Source organism: Alosa pseudoharengus, unplaced genomic scaffold (assembly GCF_046254945.1).
Source record: "Alosa pseudoharengus isolate Yale_2024_CS ecotype anadromous, Long Island Sound unplaced genomic scaffold, YU_APseudo_1.1 YU_APseudo_1.1_scf_1, whole genome shotgun sequence".
Taxonomy (NCBI): Eukaryota; Metazoa; Chordata; class Actinopteri; order Clupeiformes; family Clupeidae; genus Alosa; species Alosa pseudoharengus.
This window is the reverse complement of record NW_027468564.1, coordinates 8,100,046-8,122,321: the sequence shown is the minus strand read 5'-3', so window position 1 is coordinate 8,122,321 and position 22,276 is coordinate 8,100,046. Positions and strand designations below refer to the sequence as shown.

The following is a 22,276-nucleotide window of genomic DNA, read 5'->3' as shown; positions in this document are numbered from 1 at the left end:
GGAAAAGAAACTACACTAAATAAAATGTGGATGATGGTTAAAAAGATGATAGGTAAATATAAACCCCCACATGTTCCTGTATTACTTGAAGGACAAAATGAAGCAATTTCAGATATGGAGAAAGCCAATATACTTGGATTCAAATTTGCAGAAATTCACAAAGGTAATCATATGGATGAGTGTTTTAAGAAAAGAAAGGAAGAGATACTAAATGCTAATAAAGATATTCTTAATATCAGAGAGGGAAGTATGTCTATGTTAGATATTGAATTTAGCTTATCAGAACTCAAAATGGCTTTAAGTAACACAGGATACTCTTCTCCAGGATGTGATAATATATGTTATGTAATGATTAGAAATCTGCCTGATAAATTCCTGGAAAAAGTACTTGAATTATTCAATAAGATTTGGAATGAGGGGAAATTACCAAAAGTCTGGAAAAGTGCAACCATTCTTCCATTTCCCAAGCCAGGAAAGGATTCTAGCAATCCATAAAATTACAGACCTATTGCCTTAACATCACATTTAGGAAAACTAATGGAAAAGATGGTAGTGGCACAGTTAAATTACTTTCTTGAATATAAATGTCCATTTAAAAAATATCAAACAGGGTTCAGGAAAAGCAAATCCACTACTGATGCTCTAGTAAAGCGCAGCAATGAAATAGAGAAGACCTTAATTATGAAAGAAGTCATGGTGGCAGTGTTTTTAGATATTGAAAAAGCGTATGACACTATGTGGAGAGAGGGTCTATTAATTAAGTTAGATAAAATGGGAATCAGTGGGAGAATGTATAATTATATACTAGACTTTCTGTCACAATGTACAATAAGAGTCAAAGTTGGTAGTGGAATAAGTAAAGAGCATACAGTGGAAAGTGGAATTCCTCAAGGGAGTGTTATTAGTCCCATACTATTCAATATTATGGTAAATTATATATTTGAAAAATTGGGGGAAAGAAATGAAGGGCTGTTGTATGCAGATGATGCGGTCATATGGAAAAGGGGACGCAACATAGCATACATAACCACAGCTATTCAAAAGGACATACAAGTGTTAGAACAATGGGGTATTGATTGGGGATTTAAATTCTCCATTCCTAAAACAAAGGTCATGTTCTTTACCAGAAAGAAGATTCCAGAAAGATATAAAACTAGATGTACCGCAGAGCGGTACAAAATATGACCGCCGCCCAGTCCAGCACATTTTTTCCACAAAAATAAATCACGCTGAAAGGCCTATATGATTCTAACTGTCTCACTAAATTGCATTATCCACACTCAATTCTCACTGATATCTGCTAGACAACAAGTACCAAAACATGATTAGTTCATAGATTTCACATGTAAAATTCATTTTATACAACCCCACCTCCATCTTGCCTGTTCATAATTCTGAGAAATTCTTGAATTGTGTGCATGTGTGCATGTTCATGTTATGTGTGTGTGTGTGTGTGTGTGTGTGTGTGTGTGTGTGTGCGTGCGTGCGTGCTTGTGTGTGTGCCTGTGTATGTGCCTATGCAAGCGTACATATGTCTACTGTGTGAGTGTGTCATACGTATGATTACTGTGAATGTATGTGTGTGTGTGTGTATCTGTTTGTGCACATGTGTGTACATGAAATGGGTTAACATGACCCCTGGAGGCAAACATACAGAAAAAAATGGTCATCCTAGTCCCTACAGTTCTCAAGATATTCACAGAGAACTGTGTCTGCCCTACCCTCCTTTCGGGGGTCCAGTCCAGCGGGGGGGCTACAGATCAAAACGAAAAACGATGGTTCCATGCTATCCATGTGGGGTTACATGCCCACTAAGTTTTGTGTACCCCGGTCTTTCAGTGTCCCGGGAATCCTTGTTGGTGTACGTCACTAAATGTACACCTACATTATTTTATTGTAAGGCCCCCCATGAACGAAAGTACACAAAACTTGGCATGCATACGGAGGGTGTCATTATGATCCTACACTTTTAATTTCGTGCAGTTTTGACCTTGTCAGCCAGAGATATTGTGATGAAAACACCTACTTTTTTGCTTTTTAATTTTTAACTAGGTGGCGCTATACATGAAATAAGTGGTAATGGGATGGGTTGACATGCCCCCTTAAGACCAACATACATAAAAAAGGTGGACCTCCTAGGCCCTACGGTTCTCGAGATATTCACAGAAAACTGTCTCCGGCCACCTACAGGCCAGTTGGTGTATAGTAACATAAATGAATTTATTGTGTGGCCCCCCATGAACGGAATTCCACGAAACTTGGCGTGCACACAGAGGGTGTCATAATGATCCTACACTTCCAATTTCGTGCAGTTTTGACTATGTTAGGTCACAGATACCTGCGATTACAACACCTCATTTTTACTTTTTTGTGTTTAACTAGGTGGCGCTATACATGAAATGAGTGGTTATGGAATGGGTTGACATGGCCCCTTGAGATCAACATACAAAAAAAAAATGGTCCTCCTAAACCCTACGGTTCTCGAGATATTCACAGAAAACTGTGTCTGCCCTACCCTCCTTTCGGGGGGTCCAGTCCAGCGGGGGGGCTACAGATCAAAACGAAAAACGATGGTTCCATGCTATCCATGTGGGGTTACATGCCCACCAAGTTTCGTGTACCCCAGTCTTTCAGTGTCCCGGGACTCATTGACGGAAATTTGGGCATGCGAAAAAAAATAAATAAATAAATAAATCTGACTAAACCTATATGACCGCCGCTTCGCTGCGCGGCGGTCATAATTATGCTGTACAAACAATCAATAGAAAGAGAGAAGAAATTTAAATATTTGGGGATGTGGTTGGATGAAAGACTTACACGGAAGTATCATATAGAACATGTTGAAACAAAATGTAAAAAGGTTCTAAATCTAATGAGGATGATCACTGGACAGTGTTGGGGTGCAGATAAACAGTCTTTGATGTACATTTATAAAGCTTTAATTAGATCTAATATAGACTATGGATGTGTTGTTTATAGTTCAGCATGCAAGACTTCTCTAAGGAAACTTGAGAGAATTCAATTCAAAGCGATTCGAATTGCATTAGGAGCTATTAAAACAACCCCCACAAGTGCATTACTAATAGAATCAGAGGAGTCTCCATTCAGTTTAAGGTATATTAAGCTGTCCCTAACATACTGGGTTAGGCTGATGGGAAGTGTTAATAATCCAGCAATATCAGTTCTTAGAGATTGTTGGGAGTACCAAAAAGAATCAAAAGGGTTTGGTTGGAACATCAACAGTATAGCAGAACAATATGGAATTAAAGAGCTAAAATTTAATCCTTCATTGGTTTTAAGTGCTGTTCCCCCATGGATTCTCCCATCACCAGAGGTTAACCCTTAGAACCCTAAGCTGTTTTTAGGGCATTTTCACTACCTTTATTCATAAGGATTTATTCTGGTCATTGTAAGTGCCACACACATATATTATATATTCTTTTATTCAGGAGAGTTTAGGCTATTCAGATCTGCCATCATTTCATGTATTAATACTAGCATTGATTTTATTTTGAAGAATTAAAATATAAAAAGTGTATTATAAAAATTCTTATATTTCGACATGTATCTCACCACAGCAAGCTCACAGCTCTACATGCATTTCATGTGTGTGTAGGGCAGACTGTCCTGAATCGGGCAATATAATTGCCATGTTGGAGGGATACTCTGGGGCTGAGCAATTTACAGAAATATTTGCTGTGTGATTTATGGAAATAAATGCCATTTTTTATTTAGTGATGAAAAATGACATTTCTGCGCTCCATATCTGTGACATGAACTGATCTGACCTGACTTGACCCGAGGTTGCGTGTTAGCCTGCGTGCCTGTGTGTATGCAGTCATAATAATTCTCAACTCTTTACTGCATTGCCATGAACAAAGTAAAGGCAAAAAAGGTGTTTATTTGTTGAACAAATTGGGATGCAATGTGAGCCTTGAATTGGATGCCATGCTGGAATTTGCTAGGATCTCAAAACCGGAATATGAACATGCTTTGCCATAGAGAAACACATGATAGCATTGGATTATAAACTTGCTTTGCCACAAGAACAGACAAAAACGTGGGGTAAGTCCAGCTATATGAAGTTATTATTTTGCTGTCACTTCGTCTGTTTTATAACCCAGAAGGATGTACTTGGTATCAAATGATAGCTCTGAGTCTCCTCTTTCATCTGACATGCGTGGCATATCTATGCGATCACGGGTCCGCGAGTAATTCAAACAAGAGTAATGAGTGTGCAGTTGGTTTGTGTACATGACGTTATTATTTTGCAGTCACTTCGTCTGGTTTTATAAGCCAGAAGGATCGATAAACATGCTACCAATGGATAGCCCTGTGCTCCCTCTTTCATCTGATATGCTTGCCATATCGATGCGATCACGGGTTCGCGAGTAATTCAAACTAGAGTAATGTGTGTGCAGGTGAATGCAGAGAAGTATAGACTGTAAATATGATGCAATTTGATTTAATTTCATGATTTTTTTTTATTTTCATACTTGATCGTACAGACAAGTGTGTAGTCTCGTTGGAAAGCCCCACTTCTGCTCTGTCGTGCAATAAAGGTTTCATCTCGCTGCGATGAACCGTTCCGGAGCAATGTAACAGAGAAGAAAGGGTGTTAAGGGTCTAAGGGTTAACAGTGAATTACTGAAAGGTAAAAAGGAGTATCCAAATGACCAAAGTTTTGCAACATACTGCCAAGGATATTTAAAAACATCCTTCTATGGACATGTTCAAATATATACTGATGGAGCAAAAGATCCACAAAATGGGCATTGTGGTTTTGGGATGTATATCTCAGAATTTAATAAAAGAGAGGGATATAGATTAAATAACTGTTTGTCTGTATATTCTATTGAAATGACTGGGTTAATAACAGCTCTTAGGTGGATCGAAAAGGTTAAGCCATTGAGAAGTGTAATCTGTACAGATTCCATGGCAGCTTTACATAGCCTAGATACAGGTCACTCATCAAGGGATGACTTGATTATTGAAATTAAATATTTACTATTGCAGCTCAGAAGTCTTGGAATAAGTGTTCAATTTTGTTGGGTTCCAGCTCATATAGGCATCAGAGGAAATTAAGAGGCGGATAAGATTGCAAAAAAGATGTTGGAAAACAAATATATAGGAATTAATGTTCCAATGGGAAAGGGTGAAGCAAAATCCATAATTAAATCTGAAATTATACAAAAATGGCAAGGAGAATGGGAGACAGAATTTAAGGCTGGACACTACCATAACATTCAGAAGAATGTGACAGGGAAAAGGGTTACATCACTGAGTTTAAACAGAAGGGAAGAAGTGGTCTATACCAGACTTAGATTAGGACATACAGGTTTGAATTCTACTTTACAGATAATAGGAAAGGGAAATGGTTTATGTATGGAGTGCCAAGACAATGAAGATGTGGAACATGTACTGTTTACTTGTAAGAAGTATAATGATATTAGAGTGGTCTGGCAGGACATGGAAGGGGAGAACTCAATTCATGACATACTTGAGGAAAAGGCCATGACAAGGGAGAGACTTAAAGCTTTATTTATTTATCTTAATAATGCTGGTATAATGAGAAGAGTATAATTACTCTCATTTTTTGTTTTGTTTTGTTTTATTTTGTTTTTGTTTTGTTTACTTTGAATTAATATAAGCCTAGACTTTATGACGTTCATGGTATTACACACTCCTGTACAGTTGGTGGCGGTATACTTCAAAAAAGTAATCTGCCAAGAAACAGAAGAAGAAGAAGAAGAAGACAGCTCATGCACGAGTTAATGTTGGGCACGAGCGTCCTCGCGCGTCCACGTTGTTTTGCATTTCTGGAAGACAACAAATAAACAACTAGCTACTTGGATTAAGCTACTGATACTTGTCTTAATGCCTACATGGTTAGGCTGTATTATACCGGACTTTGTGGTAAATAAAAGAAAAAGTAAATGTTGTCATATCAGGATATTATTTGCCTAATGTGTGGGTTGACAAGGTAACTGACTGCCATACATTTTAGCAGATGCATAGCAATGACCTATATTCAATTATTAGCCTACTCATTGCGTTGTGTATGAAAACTATTTTAAAACGTAGACTGTATTCCTACCTGCAGTCCATGACAACGCAACGTCTGGATCATGTAACCTAGCTGTCTCCCCAAGTGATTTAAAACGAAACAAATGTCAATGACTTATTTAGTTTTCTTTCTTGCAACATTGACATGATTAGGCTATGCATTTGATTTAAATGGCCAGGCTTCCAGTCGAGGCAAAAGCCAAATATCAACAAAAGTTGCAGACTCTTGAAATGCCTGCTCGAATACCCGAGGGATGTGCGCTTCTATCGGTAAGTTTAACTTGCGTTGGCTTCATTTCGTCTGCCTGCAAATGTAGCCTAGGTTACTGTTTAACAAGCTGCAAATTCACACTGGGTGCAGCAAAAATCCCAGCTATCCACAAGTGTCTTACATCCCATGTCTACTTAATTATAGTCATTTTCGTTGGATAGCCTATTGCGTAATAGGCCTACAACCTGTCCAATAGCATTTAGGAATCATTATTTGTGTAGCCTAATGTGACTCAATATTGAATTGCCTTGTTTATTATCACATATGAACATCACATTAAATAACCTAGGACTTCAGAGACAGGGCAAACTTCTACCACCATTCCCAAAATGTTATCCCAACCAATGACATACATTTGCGCTTATAACGAGGTGAAGTGAAGCGCGTTCCCGAACAAATTATTTTCCTCTGAGGGAATGTCCAATCTTCATCAACGACATACCGTTGTACCTGACGTTGTCTCTGTCTGTAACGTGGAATTTAATAGGCTAATTCTAGCTGGTGCCGGAAACGAACACTCATGAAACGCCATTTTCATAGAGATGGCTGCGGTCAATTTCAAACTTTTTGGCTGAAGTAGCTAGCCTAGCATGGGCCATTGAAATGAATGGGGGCGGGACTTAGTCACTCTCTCCAGTTATATATAATACCTCCATGGTAATACCAGAGAATGTCTAATAAGGGGAAAACTGCCACTCTCGGAAAACTTCCGGTTTCTGAACTGGTTGCACTGGTTCCCAGACCACGTCTCATTGAGAAGTGGTGGCGCTAGCCAGGCTAGGTCTATGGAGCTGTACCCCTCAAAATCCACTTTTCTTTCAAGTAATTTGAATATTGTATTCGATAGGGGAGGCAAAGAAAATACACTTGTTGGAGTATTATATTTTTTAAAGTCACTTAATTGTTCTAAAAAGCCTTTCAAACGTGTCAATGACGTCACTCATTAGCACAATGCGTGTTATGGGCAGCAACGACGCAAACTGTAAGAAATCAAAAGGACATAAGTACTCGTTCATTCAACTTTTGACCTATAACCCATGTTGAAGTTATACAAACTACAATCAAATCTGAGATTTGTCAACGACAATCAGGTGAAAGAGACAAATTTAGCCGTCTAGCTCCATTGACTCCCATTCATTCTGCACTCATGGCGATCGCCCCCAGTGGAACTCTGGTGGAACTGCAACCAAAATTTGGTACAATGGGACTTAATACGGAGTGGCCAGGCTCTCCGTAGACGGGCTCTGGTAATACACAGCGTCGGCGCCAGAGAGCAACAGGTGGGGGGGCTATGAGCACTGACAGGGGGGGCACCTCACCTCACTTTTATTCGTTATTTTGCCTAATAAAGAGCATCCTTCGAGCCTTTTGGATAACTGAATCAATATGATCAAGGGGGGAAATAGTGCAAGAACATAGCAGTCATAGCCTATAGCGTTGAATAAACTAGCACACAACGTTTAGAATAATATAATTTTAATAGAATAGCGTTGCATAGGCTACAATACAAGTAAATAGGCTATAACAGACTCACCACTAGCAAGCCTAGGCTACACTAGGCTTCACTGTGTCTTTCCATTCATTTCGAAATGTTCTTGTAAGATCCTGCTCAAAAGCAAATTACACATACTGATAATATCACAACATTGCACATAGGCTATGTGATCCCTCAAAATGTTCTTTAAAGTACAGAACAAATTCTAACACATTTACGAAGTGGTGAATGCACCAACTGTGATGGAAAGTTTAAGAGCAAACAGGACACTCGGCATGACTTTTAGTATTTTGTGCTGGTTAAGACCCGTGCTGTGCTGCGCTCACTAAAGGGCGATTCCATCTCCCCTTAAAGTAGGCCTAGCCTACATGATCCAAAGCACTATCTCCGTTGCTCGAGTTTATCATTAGCACTGGACAATATCGGAAAATATAGGAAATGCGAAAAATACATCTAAAACATTGTTCTCCAGAAAACCCCAAAAAATCAGTTTTTCCTAAATAACTACCTGAACCATGGCACCGAGGATGAAGATTTTTTTGTATGGTATGTTGGTCTTAAGCGCCCACATCAACCTAAACCTAACCCATAATCACTCATTTCTGATTTGCACCCCCCCATTAAAAAATGAAAATGCAATATTATTCTGCTTTAATCGCCCCGTTGAGATGCTCAGAACGGCACCAGATTTCATGTGTATAATTAGATGTTGATTTCATGTGTATAATTAGATGTAATTAGATTAGATGTAGATGTTGAGCTTAGGGTTGCTGGTAGAGGGTGAGGGCCAATATTACAGGACTGTCTTACACACTGTCTCTCTCTCTCTCACACAAACACACACAGCAGACATAAACACACGCATACACACACACATGCACACACTCACATTCTGATTTCCAGTATTGTCTTTATGTAGTTTGTCCACCAGATGGCGCAGCAAGATAGATAGATAGATACTTTATCGATCCCCAGGGGAAATTCAAGGTCTCCGTAGCATACAGACAACACACACACATTCACTAACAGCAGGTAGCCTAAAATAAGACAGGGCCGTATGGCTCTGCTACAAGGCATCTTCATCATTACTCCACTTCACTTCCAAAAGCCACAATGGCTTACAGTTTCACTGCATTATGGCTTGTGTGTTCATGGTAGAGACATGCTTGGTTTTTACTGCAGGTAGGCTCCTAATCTTTCACCAGCTTGATGTTATATCCATAGGTAGCCTAAAATAATGTTAACGTTTGCATAAGTTGAGTGATGGAGGCTAGTTTAATTGTTGGTGTAGTTGTGAAACAAAAACGCAGTTATATCAAGTAAATTGATAACAGCACTGTAATTGTCTCTTTCGACTGTCATCCCATTGTGTTCTGACCACAATGACAGGAGCTAAGTTTGCTAATGCGATGGTTTGCTGATGGAAGATTTAGCCTAGGACAACATAGAATATTGTTTTTGTTTTATAAAGTATTTATACCGTTCATGTTTAAATAAATAACATAAGCTTTTATTTTCAGGATTAATCTCAGTACAGCCCTAGGAACAAAATAACAACTACATAGGAATTCACCATCATCCATTTTAATATAAAACCTGCAGATGGAAACAGGACAAAAACAGCCTGCTTTGGCCATTGCCCACTATGGAGCCTTGTCTGTGCAGAAGTTAGAATTACATAGGAATTCACTATTAGACATTTTTAATGTAAACATTTGTAAAAAAAACAGCATGCTTTGGCCTTTCCCCAGAATTCACTATCAAGATTTGTTATAATGTAAACATTTGTAAAAACAGCATGCTTTGGCCTTTCCCCAGAATTCACTATCAAGATTTGTTATAATGTAAACATTTGTAAAAACAGCTTTCCCCACAATTGACCCTTTAGTGTGTCTGTGGAGAAGGCTGTTGGCTAAAAACCTTTGTGGATTTTCTTCTGGTGTCTCTTGAGAGACTTCCTTTCAGCATAGGTGTTTCCACACTCTGGACACTGGTGTGGTTTATCTCTGATGTGTGTCCTCTGATGCCTGGTGAGATGTGAGCTACTTCTGAAACTCTTCACACAGGTAACACAATGATATGGCTTTTCCCCAGTATGGATCATCTGGTGTTTCTTGAGATTATTCATCTGAGCAAAAGTCTTCCCACACTCTGAACACTGATGCAAATTTACCCCAGTATGGATGCGCTGGTGTGTCTTTAGAGTGTACTTCTGTCTGAAGGACTTCCCACACTGAGAGCACTGATAAGCCTTTTCTTCAGTATGGATCTGCTGGTGTATCTTGAGAGAGCCATTTTGATTGAAGGACTTCCCACATGTTGTGCACATATATGGCTTTTCCCCTGTATGGATCATCTGGTGTGTTTTGAGATGAGCCAACCTTCTAAAAGTCACTCCACACTCTGAGCAGTGATGTGGCTTTCCTCCAGAATGGATTTTCTGGTGTCTCTTGAGAAGAGATGCTAAATGAAAGGCCTTGCCACACTGAGAACACTGATGTGGCTTTGATCCAGTATGTGTTGTGTGATGTGGGATGAGATCTGAGATTCTCCTCAAACTCTCCCGAAACATGATCTTTTGAACAACTCCTGTAATATAAGAAAATTATGTTAAACATAGTCTCTCTCTTTCTCCTTATAGCAATGACAATGTTTTTTCCCCACTTGTGGTGGACTGGTGATGGGCAAATGAAGCTTTGGTGAACCACTGAACCACAGCAGTGTGAAGCTGGCGACACTAATGAAAAAAATCCAATATGGCCACCATATGTAGATTTTTCAACATAAAAGTCCTTACCCAAACAGTTAATGTGACCAAAAATACTGGTTTACTTAAGGACTTTTATGTTGAAAATGTATGTGTGGCGGCCATCTTTTTTTTCAGCTAGTGTCGCTAGCTTCACACTGCAGGTGTTCACCAAAGCTTAATTTGCCTATCACTACACAACAAATACTATATGATTTTACTAAAACATTTGAATTTAAAATAATATAAAGAACATTTAAGCATCTTACTCATACCTGTAGGAGATATGTCATCATGGTCATATTCTCCAGAATCAGAATTGTTTTCTTCCTTAATTTCCATGGGTAAGAATGTTTCTTGTTTGTAGGTTGATGATGTTTGTGTCTCAGTCTTAAAGTCATATTCCGGTACTTCCTTATCTTCCGATTGTCCTGCTGACATATATTCTTGGAGGAAATCATCAAAGTCATTTGCTTTGATCTCCTTCTTCAGTGACACAAGTTGTTCTGTCAACTCAGGCATTTCAGACATCAGGTCTGCTTTTGGAAATAAATCCTTTCAACCTTTCCTTCAAGATAATAAAATGAATCTATGTGACCAAAAAAGTAGAGTTCCCCTGTTAAAATCATTCACCTACACAAAGTGCTTCCACAGCATCCTGGATCCTGGTGATCCACAGCAACCTTGAGACATCTTAAATCACTCTGCTATAGGGCTTCTTATATAACTGACCACTTTGTGTCCTGGATTCAAGTTTAACCAATCAGCTGCAAGAATGCAGCATTTCAAATGCAAATGACAAAGACAAAGGATGTGCATGTCCTCTTTTAAAGTCTGATGGTCCACGGGTATCAATGCAAATGATGACAAAATATTAAGAGAAGAGGGCAGGTGTTAACGATGGTAAAAACATTATATTATTTAAGTATTCCCATAACATTTTTATATAAAGACCTCATTAAACCCTTCCAGAAACTCCACAAGGGGCGGGGGGGTAGGTGGGGTGGACAGGTGTTAACGATGGTAAATCTAATTAAATAAATCTAATCTAATCTCTAATCTTATCTACATGTCATCTAATTCTGCATAATTTTCATGAAAACAGAGATGATGATGATGATGATGGGCTATTCCTCATAATAATAAGATCTTAGATTGTTGTCCTTTGTTTTGACTGTACTGAGAGGGGCAGCTGGGGGGGCTATTCATACAAGATGTCCGTCTGTTCTAGATAGATTGAGTACTTTTTGACAAGCACTACATACTAAACAGTGTTTATAAGTTGCGATGATTACAAACAGAATGCTCTCTGCAATCTCACATAGGCTGCACACACTATTACTGAGTCTTAAATGCAATGGTGAAGTGCCCTTAAATTTAAAAGTGTTTTTATATCCATGATGACATGCAATTATCACACATTTTCAGGGTAAACTATGGATTCTGTGATCACAGTAAGGTGGACTGTGATTGGATTCAGGCATTCAGAACATATTTGATGATGGTGGAGGTTATTGTCCAAAGTTTATATCAATACCAGTGGTATAACAGTTTTTCTCTTCATGAACACTTTCTTTGCACAGCAGAAGTCATCTCCAGTGCTAAACAAAAGGAACACATCTTTTCAGAGGTGGTAGAGATTCCCTGCATAAGTCTGAGTCTCTGATAAACCTGTGTGAAACTCCTTTATACAATTCTTCAATCAGCAAACAATTATTATCCATAAGAGATCAGAGTCATGTCTGTTTTGTGTTGCTATTTGCAAGTCTGGATCTAAAGCACATTTATATTAGTATACATTATATATAGTATATTTTTGGGGCTTTCTATGCCTCTAATTAGACAGGACAGTGGAGAAGAAAGGAAGCGAGTGGGAGAGAGAGTCGGGGTGGCATCCGGAAAGGACCACAGGGTGGGAATCGAACCCGGGTCGCCGGCGCGCGGTGCAGGTGCCACGGCTGGGGCCTCTACAGTACATTTAGACAAAGTACCGTATTGCCTATTTGGTGAAGAACACAGTACAAAGTACTGTATAGCCTATTTGGTGAAGAACACAGTACAAAGTACTGTATAGCCTATTTGGTGAAGAACACAGTACAAAGTACTGTATTGCCTATTTAGTGAAGAAAACTGTACAAAATATGCTTACTGTAGGTCCTACATGTCAATGACAGTTGCATCTTGGGAGGAATGAATATGTTATTTTTTATTCAGTACATTTTGTCTTTTCAGTTTTTTTCTGTTTCCAGATAAATTAAGACGGAACAGACATGGAACAGACATAGCAAAAATGCTCATTTTGAGAACTAGATTTTGTATTTTGTTGTCCAGTGTGTAATGATTGAATTCACACCATGATTTGACAACAGGATGTGTTGTTTGAAGGCAAGATTTGCTTTTGCAAGCAAAATGTGACATTTTGGCCTTTTGTTCAGACACAGGTGTTAACTGTTTTGAGAATTTGATGTCAGACTTGACACAAGCATCAAAAGAATTGTTCATTGAGTGTTGATGAGTGTACATTTTGTGAATGTGGATAATACAGTGTGATATTTGAATGTTAAAAGTTGTAATAGGTGAATAACTCTTTTTAAGAGGTGGATTAATTCTAATAAGAAGTGGATAACCTTTATTTCTGACATTTCAGAGGTGGATAAACTGTGCTTACTTGCGTTTAGCCTCCACTACAGCCCTGGTGATGGGGTAGGAGAGGGTGGGTGGAGGTGTGAACTGAGATGTGATGGGGTAGGAGAGGGTGGGTGGAGGTGTGTACTGAGAGGTGATGGGGTAGGAGACGGTGGGTGGAGGTGTGAACTGAGTGGTGATGGGGTAGGAGAGGGTGGAGGTGTGAACTGAGAGGTGATGGGGTAGGAGGTGTGAACTGAGAGGTGATGGGGTAGGAGAGGGTGGAGGTGTGAAATGAGTGGTGATGGGGTAGGAGAGGGTGGAGGTGTGAAATGAGTGGTGATGGGGTAGGAGAGGGTGGAGGTGTGAACTGAGAGGTGATGGGGTAGGAGAGGGTGGAGGTGTGAAATGAGTGGTGATGGGGTAGGAGAGGGTGGAGGTGTGAAATGAGTGGTGATGGGGTAGGAGAGGGTGGAGGTGTGAACTGAGAGGTGATGGGGTAGGAGAGGGTGGAGGTGTGAACTGAGAGGTGATGGGGTAGGAGACGGTGGGTGGAGGTGTGAAATGAGAGGTGATGGGGTAGGAGAGGGTGGAGGTGGAGGTGTGAACTGAGAGGTGATGGGGTAGGAGAGGGTGGGTGGAGGTGTGAACTAAGAGGTGATGGGGTAGGAGAGGGGGGGTGGGTGGAGGTGTGAACTGAGAGGTGATGGGGCAGGAGAGGATGGGTGGAGGTGTGAACTGAGAGGTGATGGGGTAGGAGAGGGTGGGTGGAGGTGTGAACTGAGAGGTGATGGGGTAGGAGAGGGGGGGTGGGAAGGTGACATCAAGAATGTTACACACTGTGTGTGTATGCAGTATTCATACTTGTTCATGTTTGAAAGTATATCTACATGTCTGGCAATAGCCTACAGTGGGCATCGCTTTCAAAACAGTGGTGTGATAATTGAGCCAGTAGAGAAATAACTGTTCAGAATGAATCTGTAGCCTTGGGTAGGCTTCTGCAACATTTTTAACAGGCTACACTATAGAGGCTTAGACAACTACAGTATGACCCACGTTTTGGTTTCGTAAATTAATTTGCCCTACTTCTTGACTGCAATGTAGTCAATTGACTGCTTGACATGTCATTTTTATTTTTCTGTACAATAAACAAATACATCTGCTTTATGCCGCAGAATTACATACATATTTGGAACTTACATAGTCCAATGCATCGTTACACTATGTTAGTGTTTCCCAAAACCATAGTAGCAATGAACGTTCGCAACCACTATCATAAAGTTGTGTAGTTACAACTACACCTCTCGACCTGTGGTAGAATGCTAGTAGAAGCATAGTTCCAGGGATCTTCATGTCAAAGACGTCACTGACGCCAGTTATTTGTTTACAAATTAATAATTATAAACAGGGGCGTCGCCAGCCGATTTTACCGGGGCTTCAGCCCGGGGTAAATTGAGCTCAGCCCGGGTAGCCAAAAATAACTTTTTTATTTCATTGTGCGTTCTATCCCTCGTATCCTGTTAGAACAAAGAATCCCGAACACTAAACTCTGACAAGGAGAAGCAGAACAGGCCGGGCGGGGCGGGGCGGGGCTGGGCAGGGGGGTGGGTGGAGAGCGGCAGAGGGTCTGGTCCAGAGCCCATCTGGTCTGATCAGTGGATCTGTGCTCTTAACTAACGTTACTGCTGTCAACTCACTGGGTGGTTCAGCGTCATAGGTTGCAGTACGTTTAGAAAGCAGACGTGACATGGCCAGCAAAGAAACTGTTTGGCTTTTTCAAACGAAAGGCAAAGGGTAAAAATTCATGTTTGCAAACTGAAATATAAGCCTGTCCGACCGACTCCATAAAGGCCAGCTATTAGTGTTGTTTACCTATCCTATCACTAGCTGGCTAGCAAGCTATCATTAGTAAACACTAAGCAGGAGTAAAAATTTACTTTTTGAAATGTGAATATCTACCAGTCACTGACAAATGAAGTGGCGAAATTCACCCACCATTCAATAGGCAATCCGTATTTTCTGTCTGAAATCTACTAGCCAACTTAAATATTTACTCAGCTCTAAATAACTAAATTTAGCCAGAAGGGCTAATGCTTTCCCCCGTTGTTGAACATTTGTACTGATGTTCTGAGGAGCAGATGAGGATGTTACACTCTCTAACACTATAGCAAAAAATTGCAGTTTTGAAACACAGTAGGCCTGCAATGTAGGATTTTTTCGTAAGGGAGATGTTTTAACAGTGGCAAACTATAAACCATTAAATATCTAGAGGGGGCTGAGACAGCTTTCATTCACCCTGTAATGAGCCATTTAACCATCAAAGTGATTAGAAAGCTGATGACATAAACATAAACAGCATTAAAAAACCCAAGTTTCATGGGGATGTGTTTAAATGTCCACTGAAATGTATGCAAATGCCCTATGCATAAGCAAAGCATTTGTAATTAGAGCTGAAAATTGCAATCTCAAAAGTTCTTTGTATCCTGCAATGTAGTATGTTTTTGTTGGTTTGCCACACACTGATCTGATTCCATGATTTTCTAGAGGGTAGCAGCAAAGATGGAAACAGAGGAGGAGGAGCCAGCAGCAGGAGCAGATAGGCCTAGCCTATGTCAGGATCAGGCATGGACATTGTAACCATTATTCAGAGAAGGAGAAGAGAGAAGTGTAAGTGATGAAGGACAACAGCAAGTGATGAGGAGGAGAAGAGAGAAGTGTAAGTGATGAGAAGCAAAAATAGCAAATGATGAGAAGGACAGCATGATGAAAGAAGAGAGTAAGTGATAAGAACAGACAGAGAAACAGACTGAGACAGAACTTCAACATCAAACAATTTACTGTCTTTTTGGTAGATCTCTGGCATCAAACAACAAAAAAGCAATCAGGTGATGGAGAGAAGGGAGATCAACAGAAGGAGGTGCAGAACATTTGCTTAATGATACATTACATGCAACCTCACACTTAAATGTGTATGTGCCTAGTAATTCAATAATAAATAATTTGGGCAGTCTAATGTAGTCTGTTGTCTACTATAATAACACCTTTTATGTACTGTATATATATATAAAAACATCCTCAGCTAATCTTTATAGTTACATCCGGTCCAGCCGGACTAAGCCCAGGTTGTCCTTAAAGTCTAGAAACGCCCCTGATTATAAATATATTTAGGTTTCTAATTGATATTTACACTTCTAACCACCATACATCCATATTTTAAAATGCCCAAGGCAGAAAATACATAAATTAAAAGTCAATTTGCAGCCATGTGCACGTAAGTAAAAGTCATACACCTGCAGATAATAATAAGGTGGTGCGCACTTTTTGAGAATATGTAGCCTTTGATTTTCATGGAGGGGGGCGTGTCCTTGTTAGTTTACGCAAACCAAGCCAAGAACAGGCATGAAAACGGGTCAGGGGTGAAAAAGGTGAGAAGGGCGCGCGAAGAGGGAAATGGCCGTTTCATAGCAAAACAAGCGTGATTGACATTGTTGCCAATAGTGCATAGCTTCCATGGAGTAAGTTGCCTGTTTTCTTTATAAAGAAACTACAAAATGACTAATTTTTACAAAAAAATACCTTTATTTCTTCTTTTTGGCTTGGGCCTAAGTGTGAAGGGGCCCACTTGCCCTCCTCTCCTCCTCAGTAATCTACATGAGTTTTCTTTCTTTCTTTGTGCCTGAAGTTATCAGACATTTCTGAAGATTTCATAGGCCTAATGGACATTCATAGACTATTAGAATAAGTCTGAATAAGATAAGTCTGAATATTTGGACCAAACCAGGTAATAAATAAACTGGGTAGGGTAGACTTATGGAGTGAGGATTGTCTCAAAATGATTTAAATATATATAAAAGGATATATATACATATACATACATTTATAAATATCCAAATACAAAATACAAATATAAAAATGTGACATACAAATAAATAAACAAATTTATATAAATAAACGTGTCTTTGTAAATATATTTTCGAGATTTGAAAATAAATATGCTTGACTTTGTATGTGGAATCTGCATTTGTGAATCTCCTTTTTGCTTTTATGTCGATGACGTAATTTTGAGACATTCCTACTGCACACCAAGATCCACAAATAAATGCCACTAGATTTGAATGTGAAAACACCCTCCACTGAACAACCAGCAGATGTCTGTTATCAATTTTGATAGCAACTGAATCTTTCTGACGCTGTTTTCCCTAGTTCAGTTCAGTCAAGTGGTCTATGACTAGCAGGATTAACGACATGGAAGACACTGGATTAAATGGATGGGTAAGTAATAACCAGTGATGCCAGTAACGCGTTAGTCTATTTTGACCACTTTTTTTGGTAACGAGTAATCTAACGCGCTACTATTTACAAACCAGTAATCAGATTAAAGTTACTTATCTAAGTTACTGTGCGTTACTATTTTTGTAATTTTCCTTAGTAAAAACATATATTCTTTTCTTTCTTCTTGTCTTGGGGATTAATGTCATGTAGGCTATGCTCACGTTTTCAGCATGAGCACAATTCACGTGTAAAACCACGCAGCGACACAAACGTAAACAACAATGGAGGGAGAGAGAGATGCACATTTCATCAGTCATTACTTTGAGTTTGTGTCAGCTAAACATGACAACATTAAGGTACATTGCACATACTAGCTAGACATCCCAAGTCTCCCGAAGTTTTGGGAGTCTCCCACATATTGATAGCGGCTTCCTGACGCCCGCAAATTACATAAAATCTCCCGGAACCTAGAGCGAACAAGATCACGCAAGCCAGACCGGATTCAAATCGCGTGTGCATATGAGTTTAACGCGCACACAACGGAGAGGGAGAGAGAGAGAGGAGTGGTGCGTTTGTGCCTGAAGCGCATCCAAGACAGAGAGCATCCTGGTCTGTTTTGCTAAATCAACCATTCAGTTTTCAGTGTAAGACGTGCTTATATCTCTTTTCTCCCAAACTTAATTAATCAGTTCAGTCAGTGTATCTATAAACAGGAGCGTCATGGCAGCGTCAGTGCCCCTCAAAAAGGACGATTTAAGAACCATTTCACATCAGACTACACAAAAGTGTACCCAATTGTCTCATAAGATTAAAACATAATGATAGTCTTGCACACTGCACTGTTTGTAACAGCGACTTTAGCATTGCTCACGGCGGGTTAAATGACTGAAAAAGACTTGTTGAGGTGAGTTTAACAAGTGTAATTTCATTTGCATATTACTCAGGCCTATTCAAGATGGCTAGTTGCCAAGGCTACATGAAAAAAAAAATCAACATATTTTACTATAACATCAATTTCTATCAATAGGCCTTCCTTATTTGGTGTACTTAGACATTATTGAACAAACATCTGAATTTCAGTATCTAAGTAGGTTAGGTTGGTATGTCTGAAATACATTGCTGACATTACTGTTAAAATGCACTTCCTGTATAGTGAGTATTGGCAAAACCGGTTATCATTTATATGTTGAGGTGGTGGGGGTGTTGTCGGCAGCTGCTGAAAGTAACTAATAAAGTAACTTGTAATGTAACTTAGTTACTTTTAAAATCAAGTAATCAGTAAAGTAACTAAGTTACTTTTTAAAGGAGTAATCAGTAATCAGTAATCAGATTACTTTTTCAAGGTAACTGTGGCAACACTGGTAATAACAACTAGCCAGAACGATTTATTTTCGGTTTCGATGTGTGGTGCCGTTTTTAATTTCATAGACTGTATAAATAAGTCCATTTAGTCAGCATACAGCTGCTAACAGCTGCTAACGTTAACAGCTAGCTAAACAGCTGGTGCCTGTTCAGCTTTGTTGGTGCCTGCACAAAACACATTAAGTTAAGATTTCCCTTAAAATCCGATTTAGGGCCCCCTTAAAATAAAATGTAGTTTTCCCTAAAGTTATTGTCTTGCAACTCAAGTGACAGGCTGTGTTCATGTTCGCTGTTTTACAGATGTTGCAGATCTTACATTACAGATGTTAACATAGCTTCTAGGTTAACATAATGTGAGAGCCAGCTCAGCTGAGATCGCTATCTGACAGACTGCCATTAATGTCAATATTGCTAAATGGACTTATTTATACAGTCTATGAAATTAAAAACGGCACTACACATCGAAACCGATAATAAATCGATAATAAATCGTTCTGGCTAGTTGTTATTACTTACCCATCCATTTAACCCAGTGTCTTCCATGTTGTTATCCTGCTAGTCATAGACATTCTCTGTACCACTTGACTGAACTGAACTAGGGAAAACAGTGTCGGAAAGATAGCCTGGCTAGCGCCACCACTTCTCAATGAGACGTGGTCTGGGAACCAAACGTTAATTTTCTCGTATTTGAAAAAAATGCCCAGATCTGTTTATTGGGTGCCACGGATGTCTATCCAATGTGTCTGTGCATAGCTCATCATCGTCTTCAGGGTATATGCAGGAATCATAGAGTTGAATTTACTACTTTTTACTACCTTTTTTACTACCTCCACAATATTTTTTACTACCAACACGACATCAAGCAGCAGCCCTTTTTTTTGTGTGTGGGGGGGGGGGGGGTATACAAAGCACCACTTACTACTTGCTATAAGGTATAAATCATAAATATTAGGTACACTAATAATTTCTAATTGTGATCATTAAGTATGGTCATTGTCAATGACAATGTATTTTTGTAGTGTCGAGGAGTTCAGTTTCAGTTGTCCTTACCTTAACCCTAGCTCTTGAGTTATCCTAACCAGCCCTTAGCCCTAATAAGGTGAATGATAACCTTGGCACAAATGACGCTAAAACACCAAACATGTGTGGTGAAAAATGAAGAACAAACACCACCGAAACAACTCTAGTCTAAGGATAGGCCCAGAAATCTATTTATATGGATATATAAAGCCATTATTATTGGTATGGTATTGTTGTTGCACATTTGACACAAAGCAGTCCGTGAAAACATGCACATCAGTGGACTGCTTTAATGCAAAATTTAAAACTATGATTTCATTGCATTACTCAGCATGGATGCACGATGCTTGCATGATAAATACTTCCCAAAACAACAGTTAGGTAGGTAGGTAAGGATGCCATTTAGGAGTGTAAATCAAGTTTAATCACAATTTGATAAAATATAGATTCTTTAAGCCAATGATTTGATTATTTTCAATACTTCAAAATGTGTAGCAATGCGATTCGATGCGTTACTGGTCTGTTGTCGATAGGAAATGATAGATTTTGGTTAGTTTTCATGGATTCAAATGCCAATATTATAGGCTAAATTATAAGCCAAATACTGAACATTGACTGTGGAATCAAGTAGGTTACAGAGTTTCTTTCCCCCCCTAAAACCTCCTGTCACTAGCTAGATGCTTTCAAATTTAACATGGTTTTAAACTCATATGTTGCAGTTTTCTGTCACTGCAATAAAACTAGCCTATTTTGAATATTTTGTATAATTTGCTGTTCCTTTTATGAGAACAATTTAACTGATCAAGTTTTCATAGGCTATTGAATGATTTAAATGTGAATGCCATAAACTTAATTCGCCATTAACTAGATTCGCGTGGTTCTTCACGCAGTTGTCATCTAAATGCAGTGTTTTAGGCTATTCAAAGAATTTCACGTTCATCACTCAGTTGTGGTGTAGGTCTGTCTTGAGTGACCGCTGTCCCTTTAAATGTCTGGGACTTTAAATAACGGGACTTTTAAACTGCATGCTGTTTTTGTTGATGGACAGTTCCGTCTTTGATTCAGTTTTCTACCGTTTTAATAAATGACACGCGCACTTGCGTGGTTAAAAGTAAGGAATTGTTTTCACTCGTTTTCTTGCAATTCCGTTACATTAGATACTAGGTCTAGGTTACGTTAAAAAAATGTTGTCGGTTACAGTGACTAGTTCGAACTTTGTTACTGATGGGATAGGTGGAATTTTATTGCATGGTTCTGGATGATCACAGTCAGATGGCAGCGCTACCGTCAGCTGAACGAAAGCTTAGGCCTACACTAGTCAAGTCCACAGTTGTTAAAACTTCCAGCTGAAGTAGCCTAGTGTAAACTGAGAGAGTTGCCTCCTAACGGAGTGAGTGTAGCCTATATATTTTTTAGCTGCTATCCGAGTGATAGGCTAGCCTAGGCCTACATCTACCGCTCCTTTGCTACATGAACAAATATTATTAGATGAGTGACAGAAGCACCGGACACCAGACCAGCAGGCCCATATGATAAACGCAGCTCTGGTAGCCTGCGGTAGGGCCTAGATGACGTGAAAAACGCGAGTCGCCGAAAAGCATCCCTGCATCCCTGGCCCCTAAAAAACTCTTCGGATCTGCACGATTCATATAAGTCGCCCAAAGCAACGTGAAGGAGACACCGAAAAGCGTGTTGTTTGTATCCCTGTAATATCAACTGAAGCAAAAAGGCGAAAATGTTGTTTGTTGGCTGTCAACCACGGAACTCTACACAGTTTACTTCTACGTCATTGCTATCGACTCCGACTCACTCAGGTCCTGTTAGCACGTATATATTTTTTAATTAGGCAAGATGAAGTTAAAACATGTAGACACAAATATTAAGCAAAATGTAAACTCATATATTGAGGTGGTGATGAAAAATTTACTACCAAGTCAAATTGCATTTATTACCTTTTACTACCTTTCAAGGGCCTTAATTTTGGTAGATTCTATTTACTACCTTTTACTACCTTTTACTACCGCGCGGACACCCTGGTCTTGCTTTCCCCCCAGTTCTGTGATTGGTTCCCTATCTGAGGCAAAAATTAGGGCGGTAGTTTCCAGGCTGCCTTAACACCCAGGCTATCGGAAAGATTCAGTTGCTATCAGTTGATAACAGACATGTTGTACAACACTGCCATCTACTGGTTGTTCAGTGGAGGGTGTCTTCGCATTCAAATCTAGTGGCATTTATTTGTGGATCTTGGTGTGCAGTAGGGATGTCTCAAAATTACGTCATCAACATAAAAGCAAAAAGGAGATTCACAAATGCAGATTCCACATACAAAGTCAAGCATATTTATTTTCAAATCTCGAAAATATATTTGCAAAAACACATTTATTTATATAAATTTGTTTATTTATTTGTATGTCACATT

At 39.3% G+C, this 22,276-nt stretch overlaps 1 protein-coding gene across 1 annotated transcript in view; it reads right to left on the bottom strand.

The window, feature by feature from the left end:
- Positions 1-22,276, bottom strand: part of LOC143136310 (uncharacterized) — a 103,693-nt gene that overhangs the window by 23,335 nt on the left and 58,082 nt on the right. Inside the window, exon 5 of the mRNA XM_076296964.1 lies at positions 9,788-10,326. Coding sequence (XP_076153079.1) covers positions 9,788-10,326 — 539 coding nt within the window. The remainder of the gene's footprint in view (positions 1-9,787; positions 10,327-22,276) is intronic.